Source organism: Monopterus albus, unplaced genomic scaffold (genome assembly GCF_001952655.1).
Source record: "Monopterus albus unplaced genomic scaffold, M_albus_1.0 scaffold186.1, whole genome shotgun sequence".
Classification (NCBI taxonomy): Eukaryota; Metazoa; Chordata; class Actinopteri; order Synbranchiformes; family Synbranchidae; genus Monopterus; species Monopterus albus.
This window is the reverse complement of record NW_018128066.1, coordinates 1,575,704-1,597,708: the sequence shown is the minus strand read 5'-3', so window position 1 is coordinate 1,597,708 and position 22,005 is coordinate 1,575,704. Positions and strand designations below refer to the sequence as shown.

Sequence of the window (22,005 nt, the reverse complement as noted above, 5' to 3'; positions counted from 1 at the left end):
GTACCAGTCTGGCTTTGAAGCCAGGATGTCATGGCTGCATGCTGTGCACCAGACATTTTTGCTTAGCAGTAAAACACTAAATCATTATTAATTAAATCAAAAGCTTTACATAGGTTTTTATAACCCTTTTTCAGTTTCCTTTTCTATACTGAGAAACTCTGGAAATTAATCAGTACTGGTTCACAATGCAAGTCACACATTTCGAGCCTGAAACTAGCTTTCAAAGAGCTGGATGTTTATGTTACTTAACAAGGACTATGTAGAACCATCATGTACCACATATAATCTAATACAGCAAAGAAGGAAGTCTGATTTAATGTAAATGGAAAGGACCAGATGGCACCCCTTCTAACAAACTGTTAAAGCTGTAGACATTTATTGGTGTATTATTATCACTGTAAACAGTAATTAGCACACTTCTACTAGACGTCTGAGACTTTTTGAGAGCAGGTGCCTTTACTACAGCAGTTTTCTGCTGACAGTGTCCATTTTAATATTAGGATGCAATAGAACCAAATAAAAAACTAAACAAAACAGAACAAATAAAACAACTCAGATGAAATCCCCTTTTCACCACCAACTGTGAAGCTCCAGGCTAAAACATCAAAATAATGTGACAGATAATTGTCATGACCATCTGCTTTCTGGGTCTGGGAAAAGAGCTGCTTATGTTCAATGATTATAATTAGTCTAGGTGGGGCAGTTGTATTAAAAAAGTACAAAAAGATGCACTAATCACAAAATAAAACAATTTCAGTTGTGCATGTAAGGAGGTGAGCATAGTCCTCGAAGAAGATTAACACCTATCTTCTTCATGTGGGCCCTTCAGTAAAATGGCATAGGCATGAGGAGATGAGGACCACAACATGCAGGATAGGTCAGTCACTTACCCATCACTTTAACAAAGTAGGCGTCAGCTTCAAAGTTGTTCTTTAAAGCATGGATGGTCCAGTCATTTTTGCCTTGTACCTGGCTCAAAACCAGCATGTCTAATATGCCCTGCAAATGAAGACAGGCAAATAGATAAGGGACAGTGAAAGCATGGGATGATAGAAGGTCCACAGAAGTGGAAGAAGAATGTATGAGAGAAAGGATGGTGTGCTATATGTATGACCAACATAAATAACAATAACTGGGGACCAAGTACTCACATCCTCGTAGATGTCAAAGAACGCTGCCATGGTGGCACTTTGGATGGATCCCAAATCTGACTGGTCCCAGTGGATGTGCAACATTCTTCCTACACTCTGGCAGCTGTCGCTGTTACAGGGCACGTTCTCCAGTAGGAAGGCCTTCTGACCACTGGGAGGCAGAGACAGAGAAAGACAGGGAGAAAATGCATGTTATCATTTTAATGGTTAATTAATGGTGACAATGGAGCATGGTGTTACCTCATTGGCTGAATCATACCAGCTGACTAATGATCATCCGTCACATTTACACATGCTAGTTTGGTGATGTTTATAAAAACCCTGGTCTCTCAAGCCAACTCCACCACCCCCAGTGACCTCCACTTATGATATGTACACAAGAGTCTGGGCAGGACATTTCTCAGTCAGGTCTGATGGACTGTGGTAGTTAGTTTTTATACCATACTGATGTGACTAAGTAGGGGATATGATGTTCAGAGCCACTTGGATTATTCACTTGAAATACAAAGCCCTCCTTTTCTGCAAAACATCACTGTATTACAGTATACAGTATGTATTTGTGATAATAATTAGTTTATAATACTTTAACAGAAGTGTCTCCAAAATTTAAATTGTGATTTTATAGAAATTACTTGGACCTTTAGCCAAAAAACATTTGTTGCCTTTCACAGCACACAGTTCTGAACCAGAAAACAAGACATTGCCCTTACAGCACTCAATCTGTCTATACTATATCTTTAATATAATCATGCAATACACAGTAGCTCCAACAAAAGTGTTGCCTCACACTGAAAATATATATATACTGTATATCTACAGTTGTCAAACTATTATTTAAGAAGCTTGACCAAGACCCTGATACAACTCTCTAATCTCTCTAATCTCTGATTCCTATGAACAGGCTTTGAGAAGATGCAAGAAGCAGGTGGTTGACAGCCTAACTATCAGTCATGTACATTACATTTGTAAATTGGGTTTTGTGCAAAATGCAGTTCTGAATGAACCTTTCTTAAATGTAGGGCTGGTGATTCTTTTCAGAAGCATTTTTTGTTAGATATCTTGAATTTCTCTTTTCATCCCAATGGCAATGAATACATTAAATGCACTAACAACATAAAGAAAAAAATCCATCACCTGTGGCAGCAGCAGGGCTGAAAAAAAGCCTGATCTAATTTTACTAATCCCAAACAAAACCACTGAATGGCCTACTGGCCTGTCAACCTACTTCTTACTTATGTGCACTCTGCCTGTCTACTCAATGCATGAGCCAAGAGTCTCCCACAAGGTGCTGCAGTGGCAGGCAGATGTGTTACCGTTCTGTTTTCATAGCTAAAGCTAGCGAGCTATAACAGCGAAGGTCAGGGGCGCCGCTAGCAGTTTTGGGCTCTATGAAAAAATCTGAAGTTGGGCCCTCTAAGCTAGTCTCTGTGGGCCCCCAAAGTTCGTGGGCCCTTAGAATCGTCCTAACTTCCCTCCCCCCCAACAGCGCCCGTGGCGAAGGTACCCACAGCAGCTTTTGCTCACAAACAGAGGCTGTTGTTACAGGCCAGGTCTTCCCCTTTAAGGCTTATAGTCTTATAGGAAATCTTGTTGTTGTTGCCAGAAGTTGCTACCTGCAGCAGCGTGTGCAGTATGAGAGCTAGAAGACCACTGCACAAAACAGACTTCTTTAACGTGCAGCCACGTGTGGCAGAAATAGCGAACAGTAGTCAGCTCTAAGTGTATAGATAGGACTGTAATGCAGTTAACTGGTCATCAAAGGCCACATTCAGTGTTCGTATTATCAAGACAGAATAAAGCCTGTGTTTCTGAACGCCGTTAGTCTGCCTCCCTCTTCACTTCTCCCTGCCGGAAAAGCCCAGACTTCTAAGGCTAGTTACTGGCTACGAGCCAGGGCTAAAGCAGTTTAGCCATGAACCAGAGGTTCCCAACTATGGTTGAGGGCTGAAGTTCTGGGCAGGTAACACCATATTTGAGAAAGTTACAACTAAAAAGAAACTGGATGCTGCAAGAAGTAAAACCAGAATTAACAGTGGTGTGGCTTTTGAATGATGATTACATGCTCAAAACAGTCGAGATGACCTCCATGGAGGACCTGTACACCAAAGGAGGGCAGAGAGGATCACTGCTGACCCCTCACACCCTGGACACAATCTGTTTGAACTCCTCCCCTCTGGGCGGCGTTACAGGTCACTGTGCACTAAGACAACCAGGCACAGGGACAGTTTCTCCCCCCAGGCTGTCACTCTGAATACTTGACCCACAACAGTATGACTGGACAATAACTCTCAGTTCAATACCTGTAAATATACATTGTACAGATATTACCTTACAGGTCTCCATTTTTAAGTACTCTATTTTTATTCATATTTATCTCATTTCATAATGAACATTCCTTTGTCTGTCTTCATGGTTTGTTGCTTGTTAATACTGCTTATTTTGTTATACTACACAGCCTTATGCTGGTTTACAGTTTACTTGCCCCTTGCATGGAGATATGTACATACACATTGAGAGCCGATGTACCAGAGTCAAATTCCTTGTGTGTCCGACACACCTGGCCAATAAAGCAGATTCTTCTACAAGACAGAAAGGGGCTGGAAAGTGACGCCATGGTTGGCATATTTTTCCTGTAATAATAACTAATAATTACAGGTAATTATTAGTTTTGTTTTGTCTGGGGGGGGCATTTATTATTTTTCTGAAATCTCTAAGTAGTAGTCAGGCAGTGGTCATTGTGTTTTGGAGTAATGGCTTTGGAGAGTAGTCAGAATGAAAGGGTGGGATTTCTTCAATGGGCTACTTTCAAAATCGAGCTTTCTCTTGCTGGTTTTTCCAGTATGTACAGTCATCAATGAGTGTAGATTATATTTTGACTTTATGATCCCCATAAAGTCAAAATATTGTTTCTTTCTTTATTAGAGACTTGACTACAATAAGAAATTATAATTCAGTTAAATTAAATTAATTTTTTGTATACTGTAGAGTCAACTCACAACAAAAAAATAAACTCAAGGCACTTTACATACAGTAGTAAAGACATTAGTGTTAAAGAGATAAACCCAACAGTGTCAGTGGGAAGGAAAAACTCCCTTCAATGGAAGAAACCTCAGACAGAATCATGCTCTGCAAAATATTATGTTAAAGATTGATATATGTTCACTTTTTAAAACAAGCACGTCAGTGTTGAAGAGAATGCAAACTGCCTCAGGCTAAAGCCCCAAGCACCTGTTTTAGTACATCTTCAGGCACTGCCGTCTTGCACCGCGGCCCATAATGTACGTATATCTGTTACTAATTAAGAAAAACAAATCCTTGCTTCAGACCACACAATCTTGCATGTACACATTTGTATTAATACACTCTAAAACATGTACTTCTTGTCACTTTTTTCAGTCAGGTACTGAGAAATATGCTAGAGTTGAAATAAAGCCAACCACTCTTGGAGTCAGTGTAACTGTTTCTCCACCTCTCTGCCCATACTTTATGTACTCAGTTTATGTCACCATCTCCATCAAATTCTCTAGGGAGACTGAATCCCTCTCTTTCTCTGTCTATGTGTCTTTCTGCCTTGAGAGACAGCGCTCTGTGCCTGTTCTTAGATCTCAGTGAGAGTAGCGACCTGAAAAAAGGCGCTGGTCTAAAAATAGAAAAATCGTAAAATCCCTCCCTCTCTCAGGAATTTAGATGACTCTTTCCACCCTCACGCAAACTCAAAGCCTGATGGGACATCTGTCATGTAGGATGCTTTAAAAAGATGAAAGACTGTATGACGCAAGGTTGAAAAAATGCTTTTCTGCTGCACCACAACTTACATTTATATGATATAGTGCACGGTACAGAGAATGTTACTTGCTAAAACGTGTGTTGATTGATTACTGACATTAATAAGATGGTGTCATCCATCCTGAAACTGTGCTGCCATGTGAAATAGTACAGTTGAAGTAGCTACACAGCAACACAGAAACAGAGAGATAGAAAAATGTTTGTTTCTAGTCTTTACATGTCCAAACCATACAATATGACAGAACAAGCTAATCTTACTATTGTGTCTTGTACAAAACAGGATAGAGACAAAAACAGAAAGATTCAATATAATAGGATGGAGATGCCAATAATGACGAGTCTCTCACACAAAACAGACACATAGCATGTACTATAAAGCCTAGACTCTAGGTGCTTAGTGTACTGTATATGGAAGATATCATGGTAATAAATGCTAATGTTACACAACAGCTCACCTCAACTTAGCAAACCCAGTGGGCAAATTGCTGCTTGAAATGTGCTTTGTAAGCCTCTCGAGGGCTCTTAGCCTGGTGTTGGCAAAAATGGTTGCTAAGTGAACAAGCAGTGATGGAGTGGAAGTTAACTAGAATTCATTGTAATTTTTTTTCATAAAGTATCTAATGGCTGCCTTTATTGCTGTTTTTAAAACTACACAAGCTCTTGTAATCAGCAGCAGTTTAAATGACAGTGTGGGATGGTTTTGACGTAGGAGCTCCTGTGCATCATGAACGCTGGAGTCTCAGCAAAAGCATTTTATTCAAATAATAACACATGGCATTAGGAAAGCTACAGTACATGAAGAAGGCAAAGTTCAGTGGAACCTCTATGGTGGTTCAGTGGTAGTCCTGGTCAGGTCCACACCAACAAGCTGGAGCCTCTGAGATCCAATCACATTTTTTAAGGAATGAGCGGCTAAAATTCATCAGGCTTTGCTTCATGCTTTTTAATCTTGCAGTTTTGGACCATTTTGTGAGTAAAGATTTCTTGTTGGATGCTGTCCACAGAGGCTGACTTCATGTAATGTCCTTTGCATTCCCTGATCCGTCACTGAAATGCCAATTTCCAGAGATCCCTGTGCCCAGTCAGAAGCACTTTGTTGTGCTGTCGTTTTTCAAGGACGATCATGCCACCTTCTCTTTAGTGGTAGTATGGCTTTTCCTGCACCTCATAGCCACTGCTGTAACTGTGTTTTGGCTCATGTTCAGTTACCCTCTCCCATTTTTATGAGGTCTCACAATCCAGTTTCCTACTTGTGCAGTTAATTCCTTACCATGTGGAGCTGTTTTGCATAAGACACAACCCAGGCCAAAACTGACAAAGCTGTTCACAGGTTCATTTATAACCTTATTCATGCAATTAGTCTTAATTGGAAATCACAGGTGCAATCATTTTTTATTGCAGTGATCACAATTAAGTTCACTTTTGTTGCACCGAGGTTGCACTTTGGGCGCTGATTTTCAATGTAGTCAGTCTATCCTGCTTGTTTCTAAATATACATAGGATAAAACAGCTCACACTTCAACTTAATACACTACACTTAGACAACTGCTATAAGATGGTAACATTTTCAGTTCCTGTTGACAACTGCTATAAGATGGTAACATTTTGATAATAACACATCAGTAATACTGAACAGGAATGTACTCAGTTTTGCTATATAGTGTAAGCTACCATCCTTCCCCTCCCATATACATTAGTGGTCAGGTAGCCCATTAGTTGGGGTTTTACACTATCATCAGTTTTTTTTAACCTTCAGGTGGTAATACATTTTTACTTCTCTGGCAACATTTTAACATCTCCCTGAGCTGGAATCCAACACTGGCATTGCAATATGAGGAGCAAGTGCACTCTGCAATGTTCTGGTTATTGTGGAGGCGGCTAAAACTTTCACATGCTCATTTAGAGGGTAAGAACTTGATTCAGCTGCCAATAATGACAAGTATCCATATTTAAAACACTGCAGGAAGTACAGGAAAGTGCAGCAATTTAAATAAATCCTAACACGAGCAGCTAATGCTTCAGGCACACAGATTAAAATAGTGTCATTTGAGATGAATTTTCTTTTCAGATGTGCTGGTGTCTTAGGATCGCTGCATCTTTGTGTGTAATGGGAGGAGGTGGTGGGTAGGGCTGAGGCTTGTGCTGGATTAACCGACTTTGGCAATGATTATATGTATATAATATAAGCAAATATTAACTGGAGGTTTGCTTAAAGGTCATTCTGTGTAATCCATCAATACTTGGTCTGCACTACACCCATCTTCCCTTCTCATTAGGCTTAAGGTTAACAGTACAGCACCCACAGAATATGATCAGTTGTCATTAAGGACCTGCCACTGCAGCACCTATGAGTCAAGTTACAGTGCTAATGGTGTGCACAGAAAAAAGTAACCATTTCAAAGTTTCAGGATGAACTTTAGAAGGCACTGGATTGTTATACGTCAATGTGTGTCCTTTTGGAGAGGTCTGTACTTCAGAAGGAACCTCTCCAACACTACATGGGGTGGTGATGAACTCAAGGTCATGAGGTGTATCTCACACACACACACACACAGAAAAAAACTATTGGTTCTGTGTTGGTCATGGAAGATTAAACTGCAAACAGATTAAGTTGCAGATATGTTTTCACGTTTACATACACACACACACACACACACACACACACACACAATTAAATCAAAGCATCTTTGCCATTTAACCCTTGACACTTGGACTGTTTAGCAAATATTACATTTACAGCCAAGCACGCTTAAAAAAAGATGTTAATTTGTTGCTGATGAGTAATATTTCTACATGTACAGCATGATTTGTCAATGCTAACACACTCAAAACCACAACTGCCAGCTTACAGACCAGGGATTACCAAAGTCATTAGGATCCACCCTTTGGACATGACAAATGACCATATGAATTCCACCTACAGGCTGACTGAAGACCCGACTGGCATCGCCATCCCTGGAACCTTAAGCGATAAGAATCTAAAACTTGATTACAGTCATGACGAAAAACAAAGATAACTTCAGATCTCACTAAAATAAGACTTAAAGTGAGAGAAAATAGCGGCAGTGTGTGTGCCTGTCTGAGGTAGTATGCCTGGGGGTTTCGATTATTGTGTGAACCCAAAGTCAGTACTGATATGTGTACTTTTTAAATTTGTGTGCGTGTGTGAGCACACGCATGCCTGTGGGGAATCTTTCACTGTTCTTAGCTATACCTGTCTCCCATGTAATTGGCCTCCAGAGGGGCAGTCAGCTGGCAGGAGGCTGACCAGCTGATCACGCTGATAACCCTTCCTCCTTCCACGTCAGACTCTCTGAGTGGCCACTGTTACCTCACTATCTTTACTGACCTGACATCCATTCCTTCACTCATTCTTGCATCTCCCTAAGCTGAGAGGCTAGACTAACCTGATTGCATCCTCTGTCATGTCTCTCCTCTAGCAGCAGAATTGTCTCTTCTTTCCTTGACAAAATGACCTACCATCCCTCTCTTAACTCCCACCTCGATCCTCCCTCTCCCAATCAGAAACCTTCTGTCTGTTGATGAGAATATCTTTCAGGTCAGTCAGCCTTTAATGATGCACTTTTTTCTAAATGTAGTTAATTACACATTCCAGTTGGCACCATACACACCCCCATCATCAGAGAGGGAGCTCCAAGATGACCTCGAGTCCCAGATGCCGATCAATCCGACTATTTGACCTGTATTCTCTCATATGCATTTTAATATTCCAGGACATTTGGGTTAAAAGCCGGGAGAGGCCATGAGCAAACACCACACTCCTTAAGGACTCATAAAGCTGCTGAAATGAATATGTGTTTAATATTGAAAGATCTTAGTGTTCAAATGTGAAAATAGTGTTAGTCCAATTTGTGAAAACAGGAAGCACACATTTTTAAGCCATGTTGTGTACAGACTAAAATGAGGCTAAGACATGTATATTTTATGTAGCACATCCATATATCTCCTCTTTGGCCTTCCTCTTGACCTCTTGTCTGGCAGCTCCATCTCCAACATCCTTCTACCAATATAACCCCTATCCCTCCTCTGCACATGTCCAAACCATCTCAATCTGGCCTTTCTGACCTTGTCCCCAAAACAGCCGACCTGAGCTGTCCCTCTGATGTGCTCATTCCTAATCCTGTCCATTCTGGTCACTCCTAAAGAGAACCTTAACATCCATTCACTCATGCTTTTACAATTTTCAGTCTCTCTATTTCATTTTTCACAAAATGTCACATTCATTATTTATATTATAACCACCCTTTAAAAATCTGTCTCTCCCAATTTAAGAGACATAATAAATAATGATAAATCACATTTTTTACAGTTAAAACAATGACTTTTAAGGTAGATCACTACAGTTAATTTCAAGTTTATACAGAGATTTTAAGTATTTAAGCATACGCTGGCACATGCACACACAGTCAAGTATTACTATAGTTGTGAGTACACTCAGTGACATACTGCATTCCCTAGCCCTTAACTCTAACCTTAACCATCACAACTAAATGTGTAACCCCAACATAATTCTACTTTGAACCTTAAAAGCTAGTCTTAACCCTCAAACAGCTCTCTGACCTTGTCAGGACCTGCTATTGTCATCACAATACCAAAATGTCCACACAATGATGGCACATGACAGACACACACACACTCACTATGATAAGTCCCAGTTGGAATGACTCAAACTCGCACGCAAGAAGTCAAGGATTGACAGTGAGAGAGAGTGCGACAGAGACTGACAGCGAGAAAGAGATGTGGATGAAAGGTTAGTGAAGCGAAGGTGTGGGCAGGTCCACGTAGATGAAGTGACAGCCAAATAGTGATATGCTGTCAAGGCCCTGAGGTAATGTGGCTTTTCATTTTGCTTGCCAGAATGGTGATGAACACAGGCGGTGGCACAATCAAAGACAAAGTACATCCTTTGGCAGTGTCATTCCTCTACATGGTCCACCTGCCGTCACACGGTCTTTCATCCTCGCTGTGTCTCCCTGGCTGCTTCTTCGTCCTGCATGTCCCGTTGTGTTACAAAGTCAGCTTTGTTTGGAGTCTGTCCTAATTTTCTTTTTGTTCAAAAGATCACACAACAACAGCTTAAAAATGGCATGTTTTATAATGACGATGTTTTATAAAGGCACAAAACAAGACTTTCATTAGGAAAGAAAATCATGACATAAAAACATTATATACATTCATCTTCCATCACTTTCCTTTCTACTTTTCCTAACATAACGAAATCCACATGTACTGCAATTCATATTAAGGGTAGATTAGTGTTATTGGATTGCCAATAATCACAGCTGGAAAACAATAAGGACCTGAATAACACTGAATAGTTGAGAGCTGCAGAGTTGGTGGGTGGGAGTGTAAGAAAGATCAAAGCTAAAGCCTGGGTGTGAATTTGGGCACTGGGCTCAAAGTCCCCATCTGTCACCGCAACAGCACAACCCCTGTGCACTAAACATTGGCTTTGTTAATGTTTTCACTGGAATAAACTTCCAAAATGACTGACTGAGCTTCTGATACAGTAACAGATGGCAAGAAAACACTTTGTTATACTCAGTTAAACATGGGAATTAAAAAGAAAAAAAGACATGGTCGCGGTTCTGCCAGATTATGATGGATGATCTAGCTTTTGAGTGGATGGACCTGCCTTTTTTAGGAATCAAACCAAGAATACACACTTGATGTCTACAGTCTCTACACAGTGATGCCAGACAAACTTTAAAATAGTAATAACTGAGAAATGTTTCATCCTATGTCCTCATAGATTTGTTGTTTTTAGCTATGCTAGCAATAGGGAATGCAATGACGGTTTACTGGTTGGTCTGTTGTTCAGTCAACCACTTTGATCCAAGCTGAAAAAACAATATATTATACAAGTACCGGGTATAGGGATTGATGATACACTTAGCTCATGAGACGAGATGATGCACAATACTGGGTTCACCAGAACAAGACAAGACAAGACAAGACGGTATTTTAACACTATTTTTAAGATTTTGAAATGTTTTAACTAATCATCTTATAATGAATGTCACTTCAGTTCTACTCTCTAGGTATGAATTAAAATATGCTGTAAAAAACAATATGCAAGCACTGGAAAAGGTTTTGCCACAAACTCAACTGACTGGCTTCTCTCTTGTATGATTTCACGAGTCTCTTCAGACCTTATAACTGTGCATGAACTACAGTATGTATGGGCTTCTAACTTCTAACTGAAGTTTTGTGTGACTGTCTAAGCTATTTTCACCCTAACTGCACCACACCAGATGGGGACATCATCCTGACAAGACAAGACAAGACGGTATTTTAACACTATTTTTAAGATTTTGAAATGTTTTAACTAATCATCTTATAATGAATGTCACTTCAGTTCTACTCTCTAGGTATGAATTAAAATATGCTGTAAAAAACAATATGCAAGCACTGGAAAAGGTTTTGCCACAAACTCAACTGACTGGCTTCTCTCTTGTATGATTTCACGAGTCTCTTCAGACCTTATAACTGTGCATGAACTACAGTATGTATGGGCTTCTAACTTCTAACTGAAGTTTTGTGTGACTGTCTAAGCTATTTTCACCCTAACTGCACCACACCAGATGGGGACATCATCCTGCAAAGGTGCTGCGTTGACCAATCACGTATGAGGGACAGTCAGGATGTGGACGCACACCAGTGTTGTAGTCAATGAATGTCACTTCAGTTCTACTCTCTAGGTATGAATTAAAATATGCTGTAAAAAACAATATGCAAGCACTGGAAAAGGTTTTGCCACAAACTCAACTGACTGGCTTCTCTCTTGTATGATTTCACGAGTCTCTTCAGACCTTATAACTGTGCATGAACTACAGTATGTATGGGCTTCTAACTTCTAACTGAAGTTTTGTGTGACTGTCTAAGCTATTTTCACCCTAACTGCACCACACCAGATGGGGACATCATCCTGCAAAGGTGCTGCGTTGACCAATCACGTATGAGGGACAGTCAGGATGTGGACGCACACCAGTGTTGTAGTCGGGGAATATTTCTCTCTGGAAGTGATTAGAAGTCCCTCTGAACGGGAGATTTCCCAATTCTGATGTAATCATTTCACCAGAAGGAGTCCGCTGCATGTGCTCCTTCTGCACCCCGTTGTGATCTGTAGTCATAGATGTGCTCTGTTGCCCCAGTCCATGGCTCTTCAACGGGTGTCAGCTCCCAGATAGCAAGATGCATTGAGTAGGTCTCAGTTGTCCTTTATCCAGTGCATCAGTTTCTCTTTTTCAACTTGTTTATCAATGCCATAGCAACCATTTGTGCTTTTTAATATGATATAACCCAACTTTAAGTTGGTGTAGATCGCCCTCTGTGTTCTAATCTGGCAAAATGACAAACTGCCTTCAGATTTTCCCATCATTAATTAAAAAAAATAAAAGTCAATTATGGAAAATATTCGGTTAACAGGATGTCTTGCGTATTGCTTCACCATATTACTTGGAAATTTCATGCATAAAAATCATTTATAGAAATGTGTGGAGTGTGTGCTTGATGAAAGTGGATACCATTGTGCATGAACAGGTTTTAATATCAGTATCTTATGCCAAATTATTAAGCCTATTACAAAAAAAAGATAAGAAGAGAAGAATTGAGTCCTCCTATCCAACTTCCAAGTCCAAATGCAGTCAATGCTTGAGTTTGAGTTCAAGTTGGAGTCATCAGTGCTCAAGTCTGAGTACAGTCAGGAAAATCTGGAGCTGAATCCGAGTCCTGGCCTTGAGTACTACAACACTGATGCCCATGACAAGAAGACTCCTTTGTTTACCTTGTTAGCATGAGCATTCACTGCTATTCACTGTTGAATTTGGGCCATAACTAATGCACCATAACGGCACTCCATGCATTTTTGTTAGTACAGGATGTTAATCAGTGTTTTTTAATCTATAAATGCACCGGTGGCAGAATTGGTGCTAAAATAGGTTATATTAGCAGCATGGCTAACCAAAACACAACAGAAACTCACGGGCTGGAAACATGAATGACGTCACTCATGCCAACTCTTCGCAACATGGCCATATCACGCCTACAACACTCCCCTCGCAACCCCTCACCCTCCAACCAATGCAGCCCTGTGTGTTAAAACACAGCAGGGAGCGGCATTTTTGCCGGACTAATGTGAACATACTGTATCATCACACTCTGTCATAGTGGCTTGGTTCTGTTATGTACTGATACTGCAAGACAGCTTGTGGCTCAACAAGAAATAATCTCATTTTAATATCGCAAAACCTTGTGGCATGAGAGGCATGAGATCTTGTCTCACCCCTAATTGGGTGGGTATTGTGTTTCCTTCCTTCAACTTTGAGCTTTCTGTAGCTGCTGCTTTGCTAATCACTAACTCATCATTGCTCAGTCTAGCTAGCTAGTTAAACCCATTCCAAACAACCTGGGAAATTAAAATGTACTATACAGCAGAGGATTTATTAAGACAGACCTGAATACATGTATTTAAAGCAGTTAATCTACAACATTACATAACTTGGATACTCCTGTGTTAAATCAGCCCATGACAGAAGATATCAAATCTGAGAAGTATTAGTAAGAACAAAGTGAGGACTATAATGTCAAAGAAACAGATGTTTCTGTTAAATGAAGCACACACCCTTCTGCAGATTTTGCTGTAATAGCATTGCACACTAGAATGTGATACAATGACATTCTTTAAAACTAATTATCAAACGGCAAACACCCTCTTTCATTATGCTATTAGTGAACAGCTCCCCAGAAAGCTGCTTAATTGTCTTTGTTTAGGAAATCATCTGAGGCCCAACCAGCCTCCTGCCAGCAAAGCTGCACTTTGGAAAGAAAATATTGTGCAGGACTAACAAGGCAAATGTCTTGCACTACTCCAGTTTCCATCCTAGTATTAGCAACAAAACCGAGAGACAAACACAGCTACCCTGCTTCTACCACACAGACAGGGATAGATTTTAAATGGCATTGCCTAGCAACAGCCTGCAAAGCTCTCGGCAGCCGATTGGTTGGTGTGCATACTGATAGATGGAAACACACACACATACACATACTCACAGCAAAACTAAACCTTAATGTGATGGACCTAATAAAGGCATAAACAAGGTGAAGAGCAATGGGCTTTACATGACCAAAACACTAACTGTTGCTTTGCTACAGTACACAAGTGGGCAGAGAATGAGGTGTTGTCCTGCTGTAAACTTCAGATCAGATCATTTTACGTATCTGACTTCAGAACGGAAGAAGACATTACAGTATTGGCAGACATTACAAAACTTGTCAAAACAGGCCACCTGCCACCAGTTTCCATTACTATCATATTCTATTATAAAGTATGCATTATTGTCATTTTGGTCATTTGTATTAATCTAGATCACCACTGATAAAACATGGCAAACATTTAGATCTACAGTAAGTACAGGTGCCTTACAATTGTTTGACTCCTTTTGTATTGATCCTGATGTTGAGGAGCCTCACTGGCAGTGCAGGGATGAACTCAAATCTGTCACTTAAAATGTTACTGTTAAGAGTACCATGTTAAAAGCTGTGAATAGAATTATGCTTAGTAGATGTTTAAGGCTGTGAAGCACCTCTTCCAAAGAGTCTGTGAAGCTAAAGCTGGTTCAGGTAGCTGCAGTGTAGAGTTGTCAACAGCATAATTGGTCATCAGTGAAACATTAAGCTGCACAGTCAGATGTGACTCACCACCAGTTTATCGCTATTACTTACTATAAGTAGAAAATTATTTTCATTATGACTATTTAAAAAATATTGAGAACGTAAACCTCTATACAGTATATTGTAGATGTGGGCTAAATGTATGTATTTTAACATAAGCTTTAATACGGAAGTTGATGTCTATAGTTAAAAACTTAAGAGGACCAGAGCTAACCATGTGAAGCAGCCAGCAGCTGTATCTTTTCATCACCTTCTTTTACCAAAAACAACATAATTATGCTTAGTAGATGGATGTTTATAGGTTATCAACAGAGGCCTATATTGTAATTTATGGAAAACAATTCCAAGACAGTCAACAATTTCAAAAAGAAGTCCTAAGACAGTCTAAGCCAAATTTGAATGTAACTGGGAAAACAGTTAAAGCAAATTGTGAGCAGTGTGTTCTGTGCCTTTGTCATCAGAACAGCTGTCTGTCTGTCAGCAGGACAGCAGCAGGAGAAAGAGTCTTCACCAGGTGGAGACAGAACAAATGTACTAGACTAAAATAGTTTTCATGTTGTCTCATCAGGAAGAAATCTCGTTTTTATGTAGCCTATGGATTTATTGATTTATAAAGCCTTCTTCAGTAATTTGGGGAAAACAGAGAGTGAGACAGACAACAGACGAGGACAGCCATTTATTGTGATTCAACAACCTCAAACTAACTACACTATTCTGTCACTCCCACACACTCAGCAACCTATAGCCTAAAGGGTTCTACGTATAAACGTGTATATGTGCAATGTTTGTGTGAGTTTGTGCTGTGAGGCTCCACCACATTTCCGTAAGGCTTTTCCCGTCTTGCTGTTGATTCACACACTGCCCCTTGCCAAAGACACTTGTGCATCTTGATGGACAAGGACAGTTAAAATCAGTGCTTTCTGTAACCAGCAGTAAACAGTAGTAAGCAGTGTACAGCACACAATGGTGTGCCGTCATGCACGGCAAGATGCAACAGAAATCACTTAAGTACAGCCGTTTCCATCTGTGACCTCATTTTGTATTCCAGAAATAGCTTTCTCTCACCACATAATGCTACATGCATGAATATATAGTCCGTGCACATTCTTACATGCAGTGCAGAAGGGTGGAGTCTGACATTTAGATCATTTCTCCTGCAAAAAGGGGCTCTTATGAAACTGGGTGAACTATTTCAACATTAAAACACTCACAGCCTGCAGGACGCTCTGGTTCGGCCTCCCTGAGGGCACTGGATGAATGGAGAGGGTGTGTGCCTCCTCTTGTGAATTCAAAGCCTAACTGAGTAAAGAGGGCAGTTGGGCTGCCAGTTAGAATGACAGCATCTATAACTAGACAACACTCAGAGAGTCCAATCTCCACCAAGGGCAACTCAGTTTCCTCACAATGCCATAAAAGCAATATTCCCAAGTTAGTTTGACCCTCAACAAATGTATGGTTGCTTGACTATGAAAACCTACTACTGGCATTTCTAATGATGCTGCTATCTTTACTAGTTTGAAATGTTTCCCAATTCAATTCAATTCAGTTATATTTGTATGATATAGTGCCAATTAAAAACACCATGACATAGTAAGGTCTAGACCAGAGGTGGCCAATTCTGGTCCACGAAGGCTGTAGCCGTGCTTGTTTTCCAACTATCACTGCCCAACCTCCTACTGACTACCTGGATCAGGTGCGTTCAAGTCAACCAGAGGATGTAAGATGCCATCTTAGATGAACGTGGAGTGAGGAAAGACAAAGTGAATTGGTATCTTCCAGCTTCTGATTGACTGAACACACCTGATCCAGATAATCAACAGGGAGTAAGGCAGGGACAGTTGGAAAACAAGCAGGGCAGCGGTCCTAGTGGACTGGAATTGCCAACCCCTGGTCTCGACTTTACAGTACTGTAGAGAAAACCCAACAACTGAACCAGCACTCAAGAAAAAAGATAGACATAACAGAAATCCACTCATTAGGTTTAGGGGTAAAACGGGGTGTTTTTCAGTACCTAGTATGCCAGGTTTGGACTGTACTTGGGAGTTGAGACCTGGTAAGCTTGAACTTCAAGTACAAACTCCCAAGAATGAGCAGGCACAGTACTCCTAATATGCAATTGGAACAACAGTGTCCTTGCTGACAGACTACTGTGCTCTGAATGAGCTGTAGCGGCCTGGTCCATTAATGAGTACAAGAATCTCTGAAAACATTTAAGAAAATTTCCAAATCAGCATTACTTGATAAAATGACCACATATTCTCAATATAAGTGGTTTTCCCACTTGAAAAAACATCAAAACTCTATAAAGTGGCATAATATCAGTCCTAGGATGTAAATTATGACTGCTAAGAGCCTAGCTCAAACTGTGATAGCTGGCATGCAGTGCATTCTGGGAATGGTTGGGAATGGAATGGTTTGGCAGTCTCACTACATCTGTTTAGCACTAGTTGCAGAGGAAAAGGCAATGGAAAAATCATACTGCTTGTATGGAACCTAAGCTGTGCTTTGTTTACTTAGCGATTAGTTGCAGTGGCTGCATGCAGTGCTTCATCCGTGCTAGAGTCCTGGTACATACAGCACACACTTCATAATTCAGCCAAAATGCTTCCACTCAGACTCCTTATGATTAGCAGCAGCCTCAGCACTATAGTTTTACCATGCTCTCAAAAGGTACAAAGAAAAGAAGAAACAAAGCAATTAAGAGAGAAAGAAAGCAACAAAGGCCTATTATACTAACATTTGGGGACTTTGCTGACTTTTAAGGATTCTGAATTGTATAATTAATCTTCAGAGTTTAGACTGGGGTTTAACAAGTAGCCACTGATGGTGCATGCCTGATTCCTCCAAAATTCCTCCAGCAGATTACTGCATGTGGGGGGCTCTCTTCCCTGTCTGCTTGCCTTCATGCAGCCATCCTCAACAGATATTACAATATTTCACACACAGTTGGTAACACAAACAGATGCTTTCCCCAGCTCCTTCTCTCAGGCACATGTAATATACTGTATATTGTACATACACAGTTGCCCTCGTGCTCAAACCCCCAGAGAGCCTTAAAGCCTTAACAAGGAAGATTTAATTAATTTTGAAAGTAAATGGTTGGGCAAAGAAGGGGCTATTATCTTTATGCTGAACAGCAGCAGTTGAGTGTTCCCATGGAGCGAGCATCTCTGGTGGCATTCAGGGAAACACATCAGCTTCGATGTTCAAAACGAGGAAGAGAGAAAGAGCGAGACCAAGGCACCCGCACAAGGTGACTGCTCTCCTGTGTGTCGGGATCCTCACAATGAGAAAGCAGGCAGATGGTCAGTGGTTGTGCTCAAAGACTTCCAAATTCTAAGTAGGAAGACTTTTTGCCCCTTTTGTAAATTGTACTTGTAAATTGTGTTAAGTATTCTATAATGGGAATTCATATTCATATAAACCAAGAGCTTTTGATGAGGTATACTCCCATTGGTGGACCCACTGTGTTACTTGAGACTGAATATTTTTTGAAATCCTATGAATACTATAAAGAAATTATTTGAGCATAGCAGATACACAATGTGTCAGCAGAAAATTCTCATTTATCTAAATATTTGTTGGAAAAAGTCAAATTCTGTCACAAACAGTGGAAGCTTCCTTCTTTTGCACAGAAGGTGAAGGGAAGAATCTGCAAAAAACAGAAATACCGATCTCTCAAGCAACAACAACCTTAATGGCTTCACTGAATTCACTTTTGCTCAAACCCCAAACTCTATTTTCCTTACTGCAGTTGTCCTCTCCAACAATGGTCAAAATCTGCTGCATATATTGTATTTGTGAGTGTGTGCAACAGGTAGGGCCCGAATCTAAAAGCCTAGAAGTGATTTTAACAGTCTGATCAGTATTATTTTCCTCTGAAAAAAGCAGGCACTTAACTGCTGCCTACACCACACTCTTCAGTTTAACCCAACCACCAAACAAAAACACTCCACACATTTCATTATCAGAGGTGGGGAGGTTTACACACTGTAACAGCACAGCAGGTGAGCTGACTGACATAAACATGTCCACACCAGTACAAAGGCCCTTTAGATATTGACACAAGCAAACAAAATATGTTGAGAACACCTGTAGACCTCACCACCTACACACAGGTGGTCAGGTACAAAATCTGATATAGAAGGATGCCTTTTGCAAAAGCAAAATGACAAAATATATTACACGCATCTTAAGTGAACAAACTGCATAGAAATGGGATTTCTTTTGTAAAGCATAAACCTTTACTGTCACTGTTAAGTGGTGACAGTGCAGCAAAAAGCCCAATGTTATCAATTAATTTTGCATCTCAGGAAAGCAGACACAAAAATAAAATACTCTCATCTGTAGAGATGCTGAGACTGTATCACTATTATTTTCTGTCTATAGCTGCACTTTGGTGCACTTTTAATAGAATATGAGCTGGTAGGAAAATCTGTGTAATATATGTGAGGCAAAGGGGGGTATTACTAAGGCTGTGTGCTAAGCAGTGTAATTGTGTGTTCATATTTAGTAAGGAGTGGCAGTGAGATTTTGTGCTACAATATTTTCCCCACCTGATGGTAATATGTGACAGGGTTACTAAATATGCTTCAGTGTTCAAAACCCATTCCAAGCGTCTAGTAGTGTTAAACTAAAGGTGAGGTAGCTTCCCATATCCAGAGACAGAAACAGATCTGTGATGAATCTGTCTAACAAAACTGTACTGCAACATATTTGACTGTGACTTTTGGGGAAAATTAATTAATGCTGGCCAAAAGAAAACATGTTAGTATATATCTGAAAAGGATTTTAAAATAGGATCTTATTCTATTATTTTGATTTTTTTGGAGAAAAAATTGGTTGGTGAAAACAACTACAATGAATCAATCTCGTGAAATACTGCAGAAAATTTGGGAATGAACTGAGCTGTTAGCAGTGGTTGCTATCAAACACTGTAGACTGCACATACCACACATACACAAAGCCCTATAAGAATATAATGTCTGTAAGTTTGACAAATACTGCATCCACCCCAGGAAACCACTGGTCTAGATCATACCGTGATATGATTGCATTAATGCACTATATATTTGAGTGCAGGTACCAGGAAAGCAAAAGGTATAGGCATATGACTCTCCATGGTAAACTGAGGGATAATAATTAAAGAGCTCCCAAAATATCACAAATACCCCACTGTTTTTGGTCCACATAAACAAAACCCAAAGGATTATATTACCAGTCTAAATAAAAAGGACATTTCTGGTGATATTAGAGCTGCAAAATGTTAAGGCAAAATCCCTCCACTACAGTAAGTTATACATCATTAATGGCCAACTTATTCAGCAACTATGCAACAAGGCCTGGAAAATGTAAGACAAGCATATAATTAATAAACAAACATTTCCACAGTGAAATGTAGCTGACAAAAACAGTATCTATAGCAGGACAATCTATGCTTGAGTGATAATGATATGGAAATATGTAGTAATGTGTAAATCCTTCAGAATCAATCAATTCCAGGTGCTGAGACATAACTGAAATGTCTCTGAAGAAGAGCAGGAGCTTGTCTCTGTCATGCCATGCTGGTGCTCACTGACTCATATGCTGTGAAAATTGTCAGTTTGAAGTTTTCATGTGACACGGGTGGTAAGGCAGAAATATTGCTTGGCAGCTGGTCACCACATGCTGCTATACCCTACAGCAAACACAATAAATCCACCTTTTGCATGAAGTAAAACTGACTGAATTTGGACATATTGTGGTATGAAGAATAAGTCTCATATACACTGACTCTGTGTCATCCTTCTCAATATAAACGCAAACATGCTGCAGATTTCCTCAAAAATTGACAGAAGTCTCAAAAGGCTCAGTCTGTGTGCATGCCAAAATGAAGGGCGATAAACCACTGTTTTTGTGTGTATAGCATATGCTTGAATGGGAAGTGATGTAGCTATGGCTCATTGTAATCTGTTGGCCTCATCTGCCCTGTGGTCATCTGCTGAGGTTAAAAGTCACTGTGAATTATGGCAGCTGTGGCTTCCCAAAAGCCTCTGGAGGAGTGCTGAGCAGGCTGAAAGGCAAGCTGGCTGGAAGATGACTGTGTTTAGCTGCCTGAGAAACACATGCTGATGTGCACAACAGACACAAGCACATATATGTAATTACATTTAAGCCACTTGAAGCACACATTAAAGCTAACCTGTGGTATTGTGTATTGAGAAAAAACTGCTGAGGATAGCGCTCTTGCTGCTGTGGCCCATGTTTGAGTCAAGTTTTTTGTCAGTTTATTTTCCTATGGCTAGGATTCAGCACTCTCGCTGCTGTGACCCGGGTTCCAGTCAGGGTTGTATCAGGAAGGGCATCCAGTGTAAAACATGTGCCAAATGTCAACACGCGAGTCGTCCGTGTGACGATTCGCTGTGGTGACCCTTAACGGGAAAAAGCCAAAAGTGACATTCATTACTGCTGGCGGCTAATCCTATGCGTCACACACATACAGTGTGTGACCTGTAGTTGATATGCCTAGAAATGACCAATATGTACTGGTGTATCTACAGAAAACTGTAAAAGCAGGTAATAAACTCTCTCATACTACAAACATGTCATATGCTATCTGCAGCTTTGACACTTGTCGAAGCTTTCAACTGTTAGTATGAATGCTGACAATGGTACTGTAAAAGGACCCCATTATTGTAGCTTCAGAGGGAAGGGGAGAAAAGTGATAGATTTGGTGGGGTTGTCTGTGAGGCACTGTACACTGCAGCATTATTTACTGTATCTATTTGTGGCTACTGTAGCTTAAGGTATAAGGTATTGTGCTATTAAGCTGGCCGGAGGTTCAGAAGTGTGAAATGCAGGACCACTAGACTGAAAAACTCTTTCTTTCCCTCTGCCATCAGACTCCTAAACAGCTGACAAGAGTTTATAATCAGGAATTACTTGATGTAATGCCACCTGTACTGTTTACATTCTCAGTTTGCACATTGACTGTTGACTGCTGCACATGCTGCTCCCATGCAGCATACATTCTCTTATTATATTCTTATATATTTTTATTATATTGCTGCATTTGCTGCTTGAAGTGCCTTAGATTTTGTGTTACTTATTTATCTATTTTATATTTCATTTGTATTGTGTGGCATTCATGTGGACGGCAAAGTAAGAATTTCATTGTACAAGGAAACACGTTTCCTAACTGTGCATATGACAAATAAACACTTTGACCTTGACCTACTATGTTGCTGTATCTCCACAAAATACTTTCTTCTTAATCAAGTAGCCTACAGATGAAGGAGGTGAAGGTCTGCTGCAGTTCTTAAAAGACACATCTGTAGTCTAAGAGGCATTCACTGGGACTATATAATCTAAATGTAAATCTGCCTTACTGATGTGA

The 22,005-nt window shown here is 40.2% G+C and overlaps 1 protein-coding gene across 1 annotated transcript in view; it reads right to left on the bottom strand.

The window, feature by feature from the left end:
• Positions 1-22,005, bottom strand: part of itfg1 (integrin alpha FG-GAP repeat containing 1) — a 187,427-nt gene that overhangs the window by 64,674 nt on the left and 100,748 nt on the right. The window contains exons 11-12 of the mRNA XM_020617139.1: positions 1,152-1,302; positions 891-999 (exon numbers count right to left, since the gene is read on the bottom strand). Coding sequence (XP_020472795.1) covers positions 891-999; positions 1,152-1,302 — 260 coding nt within the window. The remainder of the gene's footprint in view (positions 1-890; positions 1,000-1,151; positions 1,303-22,005) is intronic.